The sequence below is a fragment of the Mesoplodon bidens genome (assembly GCF_964165515.1).
Source record: "Mesoplodon bidens genome assembly, chromosome: 11".
Classification (NCBI taxonomy): Eukaryota; Metazoa; Chordata; class Mammalia; order Artiodactyla; family Ziphiidae; genus Mesoplodon; species Mesoplodon bidens.
The window spans coordinates 41,301,043-41,316,259 of NC_138167.1; the positions used below are offsets into that span (position 1 = coordinate 41,301,043).

At 55.8% G+C, this 15,217-nt stretch overlaps 2 protein-coding genes across 12 annotated transcripts; both read right to left on the reverse strand.

Moving 5' to 3' along the window:
* Window positions 1-92: 92 nt before the first annotated feature.
* On the reverse strand, window positions 93-7,193 carry ARHGEF25 (Rho guanine nucleotide exchange factor 25). 3 transcript variants are annotated; one of them, XM_081248933.1, is made up of 16 exons: window positions 7,020-7,193; window positions 6,615-6,729; window positions 4,124-4,338; window positions 3,892-3,987; window positions 3,738-3,811; window positions 3,501-3,567; window positions 3,207-3,310; window positions 2,948-3,017; window positions 2,739-2,828; window positions 2,549-2,641; window positions 2,312-2,362; window positions 2,061-2,138; window positions 1,673-1,873; window positions 1,342-1,522; window positions 863-1,074; window positions 93-556 (listed from the first exon to the last, which is right to left on the reverse strand). In XM_081248933.1, exons 1-16 carry the CDS (start codon window positions 7,116-7,118, stop codon window positions 446-448), a joined length of 1,857 nt encoding a protein of 618 aa, XP_081105059.1. In that variant the 5' UTR covers window positions 7,119-7,193; the 3' UTR covers window positions 93-445. The 3 variants fall into 3 exon arrangements, with proteins under 3 accessions (XP_081105059.1, XP_081105060.1, XP_081105061.1); XM_081248934.1 differs by having other exon boundaries at window positions 959-1,074; window positions 7,020-7,191; XM_081248935.1 differs by lacking the exons at window positions 6,615-6,729; window positions 7,020-7,193 and adding an exon at window positions 5,292-5,844.
* A 354-nt stretch (window positions 7,194-7,547) lies between these two features.
* DTX3 (deltex E3 ubiquitin ligase 3) lies at window positions 7,548-12,446 on the reverse strand. Of its 9 annotated transcripts, none has more exons than XM_081249991.1 (5): window positions 11,022-12,406; window positions 10,755-10,831; window positions 9,659-10,407; window positions 8,550-8,767; window positions 7,548-8,243 (listed from the first exon to the last, which is right to left on the reverse strand). In XM_081249991.1, coding segments are annotated over exons 2-5 (1,044 nt in total). In that variant the 5' UTR covers window positions 10,756-10,831; window positions 11,022-12,406; the 3' UTR covers window positions 7,548-8,167. The 9 variants fall into 9 exon arrangements, with proteins under 9 accessions (XP_081106117.1, XP_081106109.1, XP_081106114.1 ...); XM_081249988.1 differs by lacking the exon at window positions 7,548-8,243 and adding an exon at window positions 12,421-12,446 and having other exon boundaries at window positions 8,251-8,767; window positions 9,659-10,388; window positions 11,022-11,086; XM_081249989.1 differs by lacking the exon at window positions 7,548-8,243 and adding an exon at window positions 12,417-12,437 and having other exon boundaries at window positions 8,251-8,767; window positions 9,659-10,388; window positions 11,022-11,086.
* Between the last annotated feature and the right edge of the window lie 2,771 nt (window positions 12,447-15,217).

Sequence of the window (15,217 nt, forward strand, 5' to 3'; positions counted from 1 at the left end):
GACTGATTTGAGGGGCCAGCTGATCTCTTCCATACCCCTTTACCCCACTTACCCCTACTTCAGCTTCCCCTTCCCTCTGCCAAGACAGCAGCTTTAGTGATATAACAAAACCTTTATTCTCAAAAAACAGAAAAAACAAAATCAAAAACAAACCCAATAGTTTCTGTCTGGCCCTTGCCCCAGCCCTCCTACCCACCCACATTTCCTCCTTTTGGGGGGACCTGTGATGCATGCATGGGGTGGGGGCTGAAGGAACCTGTGTTCCTTGGGCAGAAAGAAGTCTTTCTGAGTCTAGGTTCCCTCCTCCAAGTTGACACTCCCAGCCTTGTCCACCCTCCAGATACACCAAGAGGGAGGAATTCTGGGGCGCTGCCAGAAGGATTGCCCTGAAGTTCCTGGGGGAACAGAGTGGCTGAGTCAGCACCACCCCCATGGCCTTCACCAGTTACAGCTCATCTTCATCCAGCTTGGCAAGTCTGGCTTGGCAGGGGGGGGCATTTGGAATTGGTGGAACTGGAGGAGAGTCATGAGGAGCCTGGGGGATGTCACTGGAGGCCTGAAGAGAGACTCTAGTCAGAGGATCAAAAAAGTTCAGGAATCCACCCTCACTCCTCTCTTGTCAGTGTAAGCCCCTAGTCAACCCACCCCCTCTTGTCAGACATCTTAGATTATCTGAGACCATCAGCTTCTCTCAGGGTTTAACTGGAGTGGGGGAGGGCAAGAGATGGGAAGTAGGAGGGGGCAGACAAAAGGAAGGTGGTGGAAGAAAGGAATGATACAGGGGAAGGAGGTTTGGGGATCCTGGAACAAGAGAGTACCTCCCCATTCTGCCCTTACGACCAGGGAACTCCATTCATCATACCTGTGTGTCCAGGGACAGGGGGACTCTGGCCACCTGCCCTTTGGGAAACAGCAGCAGGGAGGGAAGAGAGCCATTGATGGGTGTGTGTGTGCTGACCTGGGCCCGATCTCCAGGCCGAATTCTCCCGGGGCTCCCCACCCCAGGACCTCCTGGCCGTCCCAGGCTGTTTGTCTGGCTCTCCCGTCTCTGGTACTCAATGGGTGACTGCAGTGCTGGGGCAAACAAAGGGACAGAAGGAGGGTTACAGCAGAGACACGCCCTCTCCCAGGGGCTCTGCTCTCAAGGACTGTCGGCCAGTGTAAGTCGCTTGAGGCTTGAGGGGATTCTGAGTTACTAAATCTTGAGCTAGTAGTGGAAAAGTGAGGATGAGGGATGGGGAGAAGCTGGGGTGAGGGCAGGGATTGGAGACTGGGCGGTGAGGGATTCAGGAGATCCAAGGACCAAGGGAGGATGTCGGGGAGGGAGGGTGAGAGCTTCACCATTGAGAAAGTCCCGCTGGCTTTCCAGGATCTGAGCCACTTGCTTGATCCAGGCCTGACTGACCGCAGGGTCTGCAGTCTGCAGGACATAGCGCTGGATCCCACCCTCTGGCCCTCTGGAGGTCAGTGCAAAGCGGCAAGGGTCGCCTTGGAGGTTCCTCTCCAGTCCCAGGCAGCTCACCTGGGTTGGCAAATAAGAGGTAGCCGCCAAATTCTTCAGGCCCTCTCTGGTTCCTGTCCCCTCCAACAAATCCAAAGAGGATCTGAGGATCATCCTCTCAGAGGCCTCCCCTATCCCAGTCAGACCTCTCCCTTGGGACATCCTCCCCACCTTGATGCTGCTTTTGTACACATATCCAGGCTGCGTTCCACCTCTCACTCCTCCTCCCAGGGCCTCACTGAAGATGATGATTTGTTCAAAGAGGAAGACACGTCTCTCTCGACCCCGAGAAGAGAGCAGTCCCCCAGCCTCGGGCTCTGTGACCCAGAATGTGTCCTGGCCCAAGAGCTTCCCCTGAGCAGTCAATTTGCCCTGAAACCAAAGGAGAGTGGCCTTTGAGAAAAACAATAAGAGAAAAGGGGCAACTCTCTGCTCCTCCCTCCTTCCCGCTGACACTCCCAACCAACCACCTCCTGTCAGCCCCAGGAGAGCACACTTCCCTGTAAGGACCTCCTGAGTGCTCAGCCGGGGGCAGAAGAGCATTGCTCCATCCCTGTACCTCAAACCCCCGCAGTCTCCCCAGGGTCATCATGTCATTACAGCGCTTGGGTACGAAGCACATGACCTCCACAGCTTGCTGGGACACAAGAGAAAAGAAGAGCACCGTCATCATTGGGAAAGAGGCGTCTTCAGACCATGTTTCTATCGCCAACCAGCCTTCCCCTTCACCACCCATGGAGCTGGAGGAACCCAGGAGACTAAGACGATGAGGTGTGCGTGGTGTGTCCTATGAGATCTGGGAGTACTCACCTCCAGCTCTTCAGTATCCATCCCAGCTCTACTATAATACTTGAGAAAATCCTAAGACACAGAGAAGAAATGCTCAGGGAGGTTATGAGAACATCCTCAAAAGCCCTCACATCCTCCCGAGGACACAGGTGAGGGCCCCCCGGAAGCCTGGGTGGGCAGCCTTAGGAACCTTGGGGAGACGAATGAGGAAAGGGCCATCCCAACCAGCTGTGCCCCCAGGGAACAGGTGGCCCCGACCTTGAGCAGCAGCTGGTATTTCATGATCCTCTGCACTGGTTTGATGAGGAGGTCGTTGAGCTGCAGGCGGTGCCCCAGCTGCAGCCGGAGCTCCTGGGGATAGGGACAGATGGGGTGGTTTTGCAGCCTGGAAAGCCTGCTCATGCTGACGATTCTGTCACCCTTTCCCCAAGGTATCTCAGTCACTGACCTCAAAATAGCTGTCCCCAAATTCTGATACCACATGCTCTGACTTGGGCTTATTCTGACAGTACACCACGTACATGTGCAGGCGGCGCTCCTAACAGGAGTAAAATCCAAGAAAGAGTAGAGTGAGTGAGGAGAGAGGGCACATCTCCAGAAAGTCCTGACCCACTCCCAAGCCCCTCCCTTCCTGGGCCCCACTCTCTCAAGCCTCACATGTTTGATGAATAGCTGAGCCAGCCAATCAGGATCCTTCAAACACCTCTGTAACTCCTGCAGGAAATAGCTGGAGGGGTAGGGAGGGAAAAGGCTCGTCAAATACCCCTACTCCAAGCAACTCAGAGCTGTCTGCCCTCGTAGTGTTCCCCACGAAGTCTCTCCAAACATTCCTCAGGCAACAATGGGCCCGTGGGTAGGATACAGAGACCACCAGACATATGCCCCTTCCCCTCGCTCTCAGGGATCCATCACTCACTCTCGATGCCACTCGTAGATTTGCTGGATGTTCCCAAACACAATCCTGTCACGACCTCGCAGATTCTCGGGTACCCCCTGAGCAGCCATGGTGGCCATGTAACCCTGTGGGAAGGTTGGGTGGGAACATGAGTGTGTGGAGCCAGGCCTGGTGGGAACCTCCCCTCCCCAGAGAAGTCCACGATGTAGGGGAGACTGGGAAGGTGGGACAGAGAAGCAACAAGGCATCTCCTAACATTAGCCCTGGGGAGAGGGAAAGGGCTGGGCCAGGGCTGGGAAGGGAGAAGGGAGCTACCTCTACTATCCGCCCCAAGTCGTCCACGTACATTTTCTCTGTCTCTACCAGTTCACTCAGGACGTACCTGGGAAGAGAACAGGTTTAGCCACTTCCTCCCTCCTGGACTAGAAGCCCCTTCATTACCACAGCCAACCTCAGGGGAAATTCCAAGTCTCAAATCTAAAATGTGAGAGACAATCCTCTGGAAGTTGTGCGACTGCGGGGGTCAGGGATAGAGAGTGTGTGGACACTTACATACTCCTTTCCAGAGCCTTTTTCTGGTCCTCTTCACTCTCAGGGGCTTGGGACAAAGTCTCCTCTTCAGGTGGCTGTAAGGAAGAACATCCCAGAGTAAGCAAATTGATGCCTCTTGGGTGAGGGGAGCCACGCCAGACTCATTTCTTCATACCTGCGTCTTATCCCCAGGGCTCCCCAACAACGTGGTCAGCAGGGTCAGTTCTGGCAGCTCCTCTCCTGTGGCTAAAGCTGGTTCCAGCATCCAGTTCTGGGGGCCAGAGGTCAAGTCTCAAAGGTCAGGGACAGTAACTGTGTCTCCCCAGTGACCCGTGGCCCCCTCAACCTGCCCTCTCCCAGCACCCTTCATGGATGTCCTACGTGCTTCTCTGGTGCTCCTTCCTCACCTCATATGGTCCAGCCTGGCCACCTTCTGCCTCAGTTTCCACTCTGAGACAATGTTTAGAATGATCCAACCATCTTCTCAGGCCACTGACTGGCCCTGGGGGTCCCGGGGAACAGGGGCCAGAGCTGAGGCCAGAGCTGGGGCCAGAGGGAGCAGCCAGACCCGAGGCAGCTGAAGCCGAGATACTCCCCTCACTGCCAGCAATGGAATAGGACTCTAAGGGGGTGGGGTAGGGGGAGAAAGGGGGTGATAAATTTTGCTTCAGCTCCAGATTCAGGGTCCCTAGGGAGCTCCCAGAGTCTCTGCTCTGTGATGCTCAGCCCCTCTCCCTCAGGGCTCACTTTCTTGCCATCCTCATTAGAGTTGGCCAGGAGAGAAAATTTCACCAGGACACCATTGGGAGGAAGGACAGAAAACACCTGGCTCCCTAGGCCTGAAACCCCCAGTTACATGTGGGGGTTCCCCCATATCTGAGCATGGCACCAATATGGGGGTGAGGGCAGCCATCTGGGCAGACACTGGAAGCTGGGGGTGGCCATCTGCTCTCCTGCAACCCTCCCCCTTGCAATGGGTACAGACCATTCTCTGAGAAGGGCGGTGGGGTGGGGGAGAAAAAGAGCTTAAGAGCCCATCTGCCACCCCCAGACCCCTCCTCCACCAAGTGCAGTAGTCACTATAAAAAGAGACGACTTCTGCAGCTCACCTTCCCAGCACATGCACAAACCCAATAGAGGGGGCAAGTGAGGAGAGCTCATGGTGTTATCCTTGGCCTGGGCTCAGGGACAGAGGAGCTGTGATTTGGGAAAAAGCCCCTGGTAGACCCCCCTCATCCCTCATTCCTCCATCACCCTGTCCCTCTTCAGATCTGAAGTAGGTTCTCAGCAAAAGGATTTGAGGGAAGATGCGGTCTAGGCATAAGGGGATTGTGGATGGGTTTTTCTCATACCCAGTTGAGAGGAGTCCCCTGCCCCTTCCCCAATTTCCTTAACTTTTAACTGTTAGAAATTTGAAGGCAAGAGGGGATCTTACAGATCATCTATTAGGTCACTTTCCTGGAAAACACAGGTATAGTCTCCAGCCTCTAACTCCCTAGGGCCGGGACAGACACAAGTCCTGAACCCTCAGCCCACCCCCCACTCAACACTGGGCCCTCGGGACCTTACACTCACCATGTCCCCCCCGGGCGAAGCAGCAGCCGCATTTTGCCAGCACTTTTCGGATCACGCGGGGACAGGCACAGCGACCCCCCTTTTGCCCCCCTCGCATGGCGCCCGGGCCCCCCGCCCCCCCACACCCGGGCAGGCCATGCAGGGGGAACCACGGGGGGCGGGGACGGCGCAGGGTGCACACCCCCCTCCCTCCTACCCCGCTCCAGGCTGGGGGAGGGGGGGGAGGGAGGGAATAGGAACGGGGGTGTCCAGGGGTAGGCGGAAGTCTGGTCTGGAAAAGGGCTGGGGACTCTGCAGAGAGGGCGGCGCGGGGCCGGGCCGCCGAGCTGGGCGGGGAGGGTTTCCGGAACCCAGTCGGTGCGGGGCCCAGGGTCCAGATGTCCAGCGGGAAGGGGAGGGATGGTGGAGGAGGCTGGGCCGGGATGCGACAGCCGTTCCAGCTCCGTCTCCGGCCTCCCGGATTGGGGGTAGTTCTAGGCCCGGGCAGGGGAGGAGGCGGGGGCCGACTCCCCGAGTCACTGGCGCTGCGCGGGTCCCCGCCGAGCGGCGAGCAGAATAACAGGCCCCGTCGCCGGGTCGCCGCGGGGAGGGGCCTCTGCGGCCCAGCTCCGCCTTCTCCCTCGCTTTCCCCCTTCAGCCAGTGCCGGGTTCCCGCCCCAATTCCCCCTCCCCCAGGCACCACCTTGTTCCCCACTCCAAGTACCCAGCGCCTCCGCCCCTCCTCTCTAGCCTGGGCTCCCCAGCCCCGGGTTCCCCCTCCCTCCCGCATCTCCGGCTCCGACTGAGGAGCACTGGGGTGGGGGTTAAGCCCGGCGGCGGGGTCGGCTAGGGTCGCTCCTCGGACTCTGCGGCGGAGAAGGGCGCGGCGGATGGGGCCTTAGCCTATGCGAAGAGGTCCTGGGGTTGGGACTGTCTCTAGCCGCGCAAGGGTGGACAAGGTCCCCCAGTAGGGGGTGCGTGAATGGGGAGCTCTTTGTGGGGAACACAGCCCGGGTGCCGCCCTCTCGCCGGACCCTTCTTTCCTCCAGGCCCCGGGACTCCAGCTGAGGCTAATCACCAATTAAGGAGAAGTCCTGGAGACTCGGCTGGCGAGGGGCCAGGGGTGGGGCGCGGGGACACTACGCCAGCGGGGGCTCGGGACCCGCTGAGGTGGGGGACACACAGCAGGCTAGAGGGCGAGAAGAAGCGTGGAAGTCTCAGCGTCTATATGGGTCTCATGCAAATTAGATGCGAACCTTTATACTAATACGAGCAGTATATTTTTTAATTCGCCACTTTGCTCAGGATGGCAAACTGTGCCCCACCCCACCCCTAGCTTCTTACCGGGCAGCGGAGCCCAGGCGGGGACCTCGCGTTCGCGCTCCCCTCTCTGATTCCCCTCCATACAGTTAGATTCTGGCTCGGTCCCCCCCGGCCCCAGGGGGCTTCTCTTCGGGGGCTGCGGGGACAGAGTGATCGTAAGAAACCCGCCCTCCACGCCCAGCCTAGACCTCCCGCTTCCCCTTCTCCCTCCTGTCAAAATCCACTTTGTTATAAAAGGGTCGTCGCCAAGGCTGGGGTGGAGGGAGCAGTTTACCCAAGAACGTGCCTATGATCCTCTTAATGGAACTTTTGGATTCCTGCGACTACCCCGAAGAATTCTTGTTTGCGGGTAAATTGAGTTGTGGGGTGCAGCCATCCTAAAGCCCCCTAAAGACCCCCGACCCCACCGTGGTCCCCCTTTCTTACCCCCTCCTGCCCGGGTAGGGCGCATGCGCGCAGCATGCCCCCCATGACCCCCAGTATCCGGTCAGTGCGGCCAGGGGCGGGGCGGTCCGGGGGCTTCATGCTGGACCCCTACCCTCCTCCAAGTTTCAGAGCCGAGGGGGCACGGAAGCTGGGGGGCTCTGAGGCCAGCGTGCGTCCGGGGAGTTGCCGCCGCGGAATCCGCCCCCTGCCCGGCTCCGCCCCCACTCCCACCCCAGCCAAACTTTTCAAAAGGGGTAGGGTTGTTCCTTTCTCTGCAACTGTAGCTCAGCAACAAACCCCTCTTAATCCTGACTCCGCTGTCGAAGCACGATCCAAGGCTTCGCAGTTTTATCTTGGAGCCCACTAAGTACCTGCCGTTTTCCCAGGCCCTCTGGAAGCAGAGAGCCTGGGGAGGCGCCCAGGGAGTTCCCGATCACCACCCCCTTCTCCCTCTCAGCAGGTCCATCTTCTCACCCCCCCCATCCCCCACCCTGGCCCACAGAACAGAACGGGTGTGGCATAGAGAGTTGCATATTTTACTTTATTTTTATTAAATTAAAAGCTACAGTCTGGCGGCGATTCCAGAACAGGGTAAGGAGGCTCCTTCTAGGGGGCAGAGAAGAGTGGGAGAAAGACTGACAAAGACAGAGACACAGAAGAGAAAGGACAAGGTTAAGGGAGAAGGAGAATTATTTCTGAAGAACACACGCGGCTGGCTCGACGGGGGCTCACAGCAGCCTGACCCCCCCTCCCCGAGCAGAAATTCAGCAGTGGAGCAGTATGGGGGGGGATCAAGAGACCCTCTCCTCCCCACCCAGGTCCTTTCTCAGCTTAGTCACTGGAGCACATCACAAACCAGAAAAAGCCAAGGGTAACGGAGGGGGCAGGAAGACTGGGAGTATGTACATGGGGAGGAGGGGAGCAGGGCCTGGGACATCAGACTCTGCCAGAAGGGAGTGGCTCACACTGCACTGAAGCACTCAGCCTGTGGGGGACTGGGGAAGGGATCACCCCTCCTTCTCTGAACCCCTTCCCCAGTCAGACAGTCCCCTACTTGAGTGATGAGGGGAGCAGAGGGAGAGACAACAGAGGCTCCCACTGGGTCCTACTGAAGGAGAACAGCAGGGGCCTCCCAAAGGGGATGTCCTTCAGTCATCGGTGATGCCCTTGGCTCTCAGCTCCTCTTGCACCCGGGTCAAGTAGGTGGGGTCCGGGTACCCAAACCTGGGAGCAAAGAGAAATGAGGGTCAGGGTTAGCCGTTCAGGCTTACTCATATTACCCCCAGGCTCACCCTCATTCTGGTGCCCCATTCTAGCCCCTCCCCACCTTCCCTAAGATTATCCAAACCCAAGATAACTGAGCCCAATTCTGCTTATTTTTGTAGGTTAAGCTGGGCACATTAGGACCAGGATGACTATAGGAGAAACTGGGGTAGGCAATATGGTTGAATAGTTCGGGGGTGGTCCTCTCCAGTTAGGAGGCTCCCAGAGAGAAATGGGGAGAAGGGAAGGGAAGAAGGCATTTCGCACAGCTGTGGTCCCCCTGTGCAGCTGGTCTTGTGGTGGATGTCGTTCCAGGTGATGACATTCGGTCTCCCTGTGGTCATAGACGTGCCGATAGTGAAGGTGAGACGCTGGTCAAATGCCTTGCGGAACAGGGTCAGCACCTTGTTGCCCTCAGGGCAGTCCGGGAGGTAGGCCACCCGTGTGGTGCCAGGATACCGAACTCCTGGGTTTGGGTGTTCAGCCTGGGGCGGGGGAGGCAGAGTGGGCAGTGAGCAGCTGGGCATCTTAAGGGTCATCCTGGCCGTCTTCTGGCTGTACACCCCCAGCTAATGCTGATGGGGCAGCGACAGCCTTCCAGGGAAGGAGCAACTCTAGGGTCTGGGCAGCAGAAGCCTGTTTCCAGACAAAATCCTCATCATTAAGAGGTTCTTTCTGCTGTCCCAGTCCCTCAAGCCTCAATTCAGCAACAAATGAATTCTCAAAAGTAGCTGGGCCTTACTCTCCAGATAACTCAGCAGAAATGTGAAGACTGAGAATAATTTGTCTTTCAGCCTTCCCTTCTCCACCTGAAAACACTCCCAATGCATCTTCCACTGTCTAACCTGTTCTATTTTTCTATTACTCTCCTTCAGAGCTTCCTCATCACTCTGCAAACCAGAACTGGACATTACTCTTTGTCAAGCAGGAAGACACCTTTAGGTTCTTGACCACTCCTATTTTAACCTTCCACTGTCATCAAGGTTTTCCCTCTCATAAATCTGGAATGGAGGAACGCTCCCAGAACTGTTAAGGAGGATCAGACCCTTCCCACCGGCCTGTCCGCACCTGAGCCACCATGTCCACAGACTTCACCTCTGCCAAGAATAGATGTCAACATCCAAGTTCATCATAGAAATAGAATTCAATTCCTTTCTCTCATACCTGATTTTCACGGGTGCCTTGGGGTCATGGGGATGGAAAAGCTAGGCTTCAAGGGGGCCTCTAGCTCCAGGGCACTTGAGTGGGAAGGCATACCGGGAGACAGCAAGACTGTATCACATCTAACAAACATACTCCCCCTCACCCAGTTTTCCTAGGTCAAAGAACAAGCGTGGGGAAAACCAAAGGGTAAGGGCAGGCCATAGTCTTCTTACCCCCTGGACACCGGGCGGGAAGACGTACTGGATGACGATGGTGCCGTACTTCTCATAGCTGGGTAGTAGGAGTGTGGCATCCTTAGAGACCAGCATCCGCCCATTCTGGGGCTGGTTGCCCACCAGCTGCCCATAGAAGCGGCCACACATGGGGCAGGCCTTTTTCACCTGCAGTGCCCGGGTGATGCAGCCCTCGCAGAATGAGTGCCGGCACTTCTCTAATGTCTTGGCATTCTGGATCTCCCCCAGACAGATGGGGCAGGTGCTCTCCTGCTCTTCTGCCTCCTCCCGAAGGCGGGGGGGAAGAGGAGGGGGCAGGGGAGGAGGAGGGGGTGGCAGCCCCCGTGCCCCTGGGGGCAGGAGTGGGGCTGCTCGGAGAGGGGGCGGGCCTGGGCGGTGCAGCTCAGGGTGCTCCCCTCCACCCCCCAAAGCCAGGCAGCCCATAAGCTCCCCCTGCCTCTGAGCTTTCTTCAGCTCTTTCTCTGCCTCCTTGAGCAGCCCCTTGAGAGCCTTCCGGGCCAGGTAGAGCCCATTGGGAGGGGCTGGGGGAGGGCCCTGAGGGGAAAGCTGGAGGACATAGATGTCAGAAGTCTCGCCGTCTATGAGAATGGACACACGGTGCTCCTCCCGAAGCCGGGCCAGCCGGGCGGGGGTCTCCTTGCTGAGGAAGTCCCACACAGGCTTGGAGACAGTCACTTTGTTCTTGCAGGTGCCTCCACAGGCTGCCATTCTGGACAGGACGAACGACACTGCCCCCAGGGTGAAAAGGACTCAGGGTGGGGGGTCCCCATTTGACAAATATCAGTGCCTCCTACTTCCCGTTCCTTTCCAACCCTATATTATCTCCACTCACTCAGAGGTCAACCCCCAACTCCTCCCCCAAGTTCATGTTCTGTTTCCTCTTATCTTTCAAACTCCAGCACCCACTGAAGAGCAAGAAAGCTTCTATATCTTTATTATCATCCAAGCCGAGCATCAATCTTGGTTCTCCTATACTGCTCCCAAGATCACAGAAACAACCTGCCCCTCCCCTCACGTCAGGTGAGAACTGGGTTCTGTAAAAGGAAGGGAGATTTTTGCCCTCCTTTTTGCTCACTTTGATCCTGAAGAGCTTAGAATTGGCATGCAGGCTCTCTCTCTCTGTTCCTGCTCCCTACTTGTAGGTTGTGTGACCTGGTGGGTGGAAAGGGAAAGGAGGGAAAGTGAAAAACCCCTTCTCCCATTTCCACAAGCCCCAACCCAGCAGCCCACTTAACAGAGGAAGAATCTGGGTGTAAGTTACTGGGAATGGGATTACTTGGAACATGGAACAGAGGCAACCAATTTAAAGGTGAAAGTTGAGGTTCCCATGAAAGGCAGATACCTGGAAAGCCCATGGACGATGAGAGCAGCAGAAATCCCTCTGTTTCCACACTCAGCTGACCAGGACTGGGGCAGGGGGGAGTGGGGGGGTACTGGGTTAGGATGACAAATGTTACCATTTTCCCCAGTCAGCCCAGAAACAAAAACTCCTCTTTTATTTCCTCTCCTTGTCTCTTGCAGAATTCCATCCCCAGCCACTCTCCAAGTTGCTAAAGAAGGAACTTCAGCATGCTAACTTTCCTCTTCCTCAGCTCTGAGGCTCTTAAGAAAGGCTAGGGGCACGGATAAGAAAGTCTGGAAGGGAAAAGCCCACACAGATAGAGGTCTTTTTTGCCACCTCCCTCAGATCACAAGGACAAGAATATTTCCTTTGCTCCCCAATTCCTCCCCCTGCTCCACATTCCCGAATAATTCAGCCCCTATTGCTAGGGAGCCTTCCTTGAGAGTTAACCCGGTCCCTGCTGCTGGAGGCTGTTTGGAATGCCAACGAAGCGGCAGCAGCCCCTGCAATAACAAAGTTCTCGCTGTCACCTTTTAAACCCAGCACAAGTCCAAGCCTGCCAGCTACCTAGGCTACATTTAGGGAGGGGTGGGGCTCAGGCAGAGCGATCTGCTGGAGCAGCCTGATGTCTCCCCGGAGTCTTGCCGTGTTCAGCTACACAGCTATCCCTACAATACCTCCAAATGCAGCCCAAATAGAAAGAAGGGCCATTAGTGTGACCTCAATTCCTTGACTGATCCACAGGGGAGCAGCTCTCCGTTTGTGCCTCCATCATAGTCCCCTCAAGGCCAGATGCACCTCAAGATTCAGAAAGTGAAATTGGAACCCTAGAGGCTCGGCTCATACAGTCCATCCAGGTGGAACACCCTCTCCCCATCAGAGAGAAGCCAGGACCTAGGTGTCCTTTGCTCCGAGTCCTGATGGCACAGAAAAGGGAGGCGGGGCCACAGTTTATGCTGGGTCCGATTCCTCTGGGGCAACCCAGGCCGGACACGGGGCCAGTCCCTCTCGCCAGACAGAGGCCGCCCACAGGGGCAGCCAGGAAGGGCCAGGGTCCCTGCGGGCATCAACTGAGGCATCTCCACCCCTCCCCCCACGACCTCCTGCAAGACCCGACCCGGAACCACCTCCCACATGCCCCGCTCGGCAGAGCCCCCGCAACCCCACAGCTGGGTGGGGTGGATGTCGGCCCGATCGCGGGCCCCAGAACCCCCGAATGGAGGCCAAGGCTGGAGGGTGACAGAAAGAGGATTAGCGGGGCCTGGAAGGGGGCCCCGGCACCGCGCGCGGGGGAAGGAGGCGGAGGAGGGGGCGCAGGGGGAACCGGAGGGCGCGCGGGGAGGTGTGAGCGGGGCCCGGGGGGCGCGCGGCGGGTGTGGGGGGCGCCGGGCTCACCTACCTCTTGTCAGCGCCGCCATTGCCGGTCACATGACTGAGGCTGTTGCTGGGATGACGGTCTGGGCCTTAGCAACCAGGGGGGGGGGGAGACCCCGAGAAGGTGGCGGGGGGCGGGTGGGGGCAGTTTGCAGGGGGTGCAGACTGAGGGAAAGGGAAGGAAGGAGGATGGCACCGCCCCTACCCTTCACGGGTAATAATCACCGTTTCCTTTGACCCCTTCTATCCACAAGCCCCTGCTCTTCTGCCCCAAAACAAAAATGGAGGCGCCGTCCCAATCTTTGGAGGCTTGGGGTGGTATCGTGGAACCGAGGGTGGGAGGTTAAATCCCTTAGAGACGCCACCCTTCTCGCTTCCCCCTCCCGGGAGGGGGCCCTCTCCCTTTTCTTTCCCAGCCAGCTTCGTGGCAGCTTCTGGGAGCTAGTGGTGGATGGGTGGGTGAGGAGTGTCGCTTAGGTAGATGGGGAAGAGAGGGCAATTTCTCTGTGATCCTTTTTCTAGAAAGGCCTTTGAGGAATATGGAGTAGGAAGAAGAGTCATAGTAAAAAGCATTGGTTCTAAAAAATAAGTCCAGGACTAAACCATTTCAATCCCCTGCCTCATCGCTTGCCTTTTCCCAGATTGTTACCTTCTGTGACCCCGCAAAACCTGCTCCCAGATGGGTATTGGTAAGTGTCTCTGATTTTTCTCTTTACACAAACAGGGATACTGAGGCTGGTGCAGAATGAGAAGTTAATACATTTTTTTTTTAATGCCTTGGAGTGATGGTAGTATCAAGTCTATGGTTGAAATAGAGTTAAAAACTCTCAAAGGAAAAAAAAAAAAAAAAGCTCTTCTCTCTTCTCCTTCCCACATCAGAGCAATCTCCGCCCCCAGTCCAACTCACTTCCCTGGGGCCACATCAAGCCAGGTTTTTCCACCAGCCAAAAGACCTCCTCAGCCAGCAGTACCGGATGGATATCCCAGACTGGCAGCAACTTCTGATAATCCACCCCCTTTTCTTTACTCCCTCTCCATCTGGATGGTTGGTCACTTTCTTCTTTACTTTCCCAGGACCCTGCTGTACTCTTCCTGCCCTCCAGACAGAGGACTTCTTTCCAGGAAGCCTGCGCGAACACTGAATTCCTTCTCCTTTAGCTCATGTGTGCTTGGTGCTCACCTTTACAGAGCTGGGAGTGTGATTTAGCCCAGAACCCTGGGGGAAGAGGGAGGGTCACATAATCTCAGCTGTCCCTGGCCCCCCTATAGCTAACTCCCACAAAATTGGGGAATGTTTTCCATTCCCATGCACACTCAACATCTTTTTAAATTCACAGCCATCTATCTTGAAACCCACATCCTTAGGGACCCAACACCTTAAAGACCAATCAGAATTCTTCATCTGGTCTCTGCATCCCTAAGCCCAGGCTTCCAAAATAGCAAGAGGGAAAGAAGAGGCATTTCTGTGAAGGAATCTGGATTCAATAATTTATTTTCTATATAGTGACAGCAACGGGAGTAAATACACAAGATCTTTTTTATTAATTAATAAAACAAAAAAGATGAAAGAAAACAGAAGCAACAAATGAAGAAGACCATAATGCTTATGATACATCAGCCACATGGTCAGAAAACCCATTTCTAAAGAACAACAGTTGCTGGTGTCATGGAGTTTTATTGCATTCAACAGGGGAAAGGTAGATGGTTGGAATAAAAAAGATCCATCAGCCTCCTGACAGGAACGTATTATAGGGACTCTAATCCTTAACTAGGGACTCCTCGTGTCACTTCCTTTGGAGCAGAAGATGGAGGGGCAGGAGGAATTCTCCTTTATGACCTCATGACTTCTTGTGAGACAGATCAGTCCAGGCAGATACAGAGCAAGAGTCTTTGTACCCCACAGGCCACTCGCTGGTGCCCATCTTTATGTTTTAGAGAAGTGCAGAAGCCTCAGGGGAGATGTAGGATCACAAGAAGAATGGCTGCCTGAGCCCCAAGGGCATTGTGGGGAAGGGAATACACTCTCTCAGCTCATCAGGGTCTGCTACATTCTGAGAATATCACGTATTAACTATCTTTGGGGGGGCCGGGTTATGGCTCTGACTCCTCTCTGGGGGTGGAGAGTGAAGATGACAAAGGCAGCCATCTGTCCCCTGAGAGACACAGTAGCAGTATAAGACGAACAGAATAACAAATCCAACTGGAAAAAGGGTTTGGGAAGGAGAGGGGAAGTAAGTACGCTAGGGGCACACTTCCAGGGAGTAGCGGAGGTTCCCACACGTGAGACTTCCGTTCTCTTGAAATAACCAGGGTTAACCCAGGTAGAGATATTCCCATCTGCTGGGTCTAAAACCTTAGGGGTGGCTAGACATGAAGAAAGGAAATTTAACATGGGGAGTGAACCTTATACCCCTGGCTCATCCTCCCAGCCTCCAGAACTGGCCACACCCCCAATGAAGGGTTCCAGCTCCAGGAGGGATGTGAGGTCCTGGTGAAGAGCAGCAACAGTCAAACACCTTCACCCAGGATTCAACACTGTGGCCATCTCTGGTGGGGGTGAACGTGGAGTGAGGGAAGAGACTGGAGAGTAGTCAACCCTCAACAGAGACCTCCAATTCCCTGCATAATCACAAGAGTCCTCAGAGGTCCCACCTCCATGAGCTGCCAGCCCGCCCACCATTCTCCACCCCAGCCGCATAAGATTGGCCATATCCCATCGTATGTGTGCATGCCTGCACCCACATCTGTAGTATTTTTAAAATCTTCCATCCCAGGGCCTACCGGGAAGGAAGTGTGCCACAGTGAGCTCTATAAAGTTATCA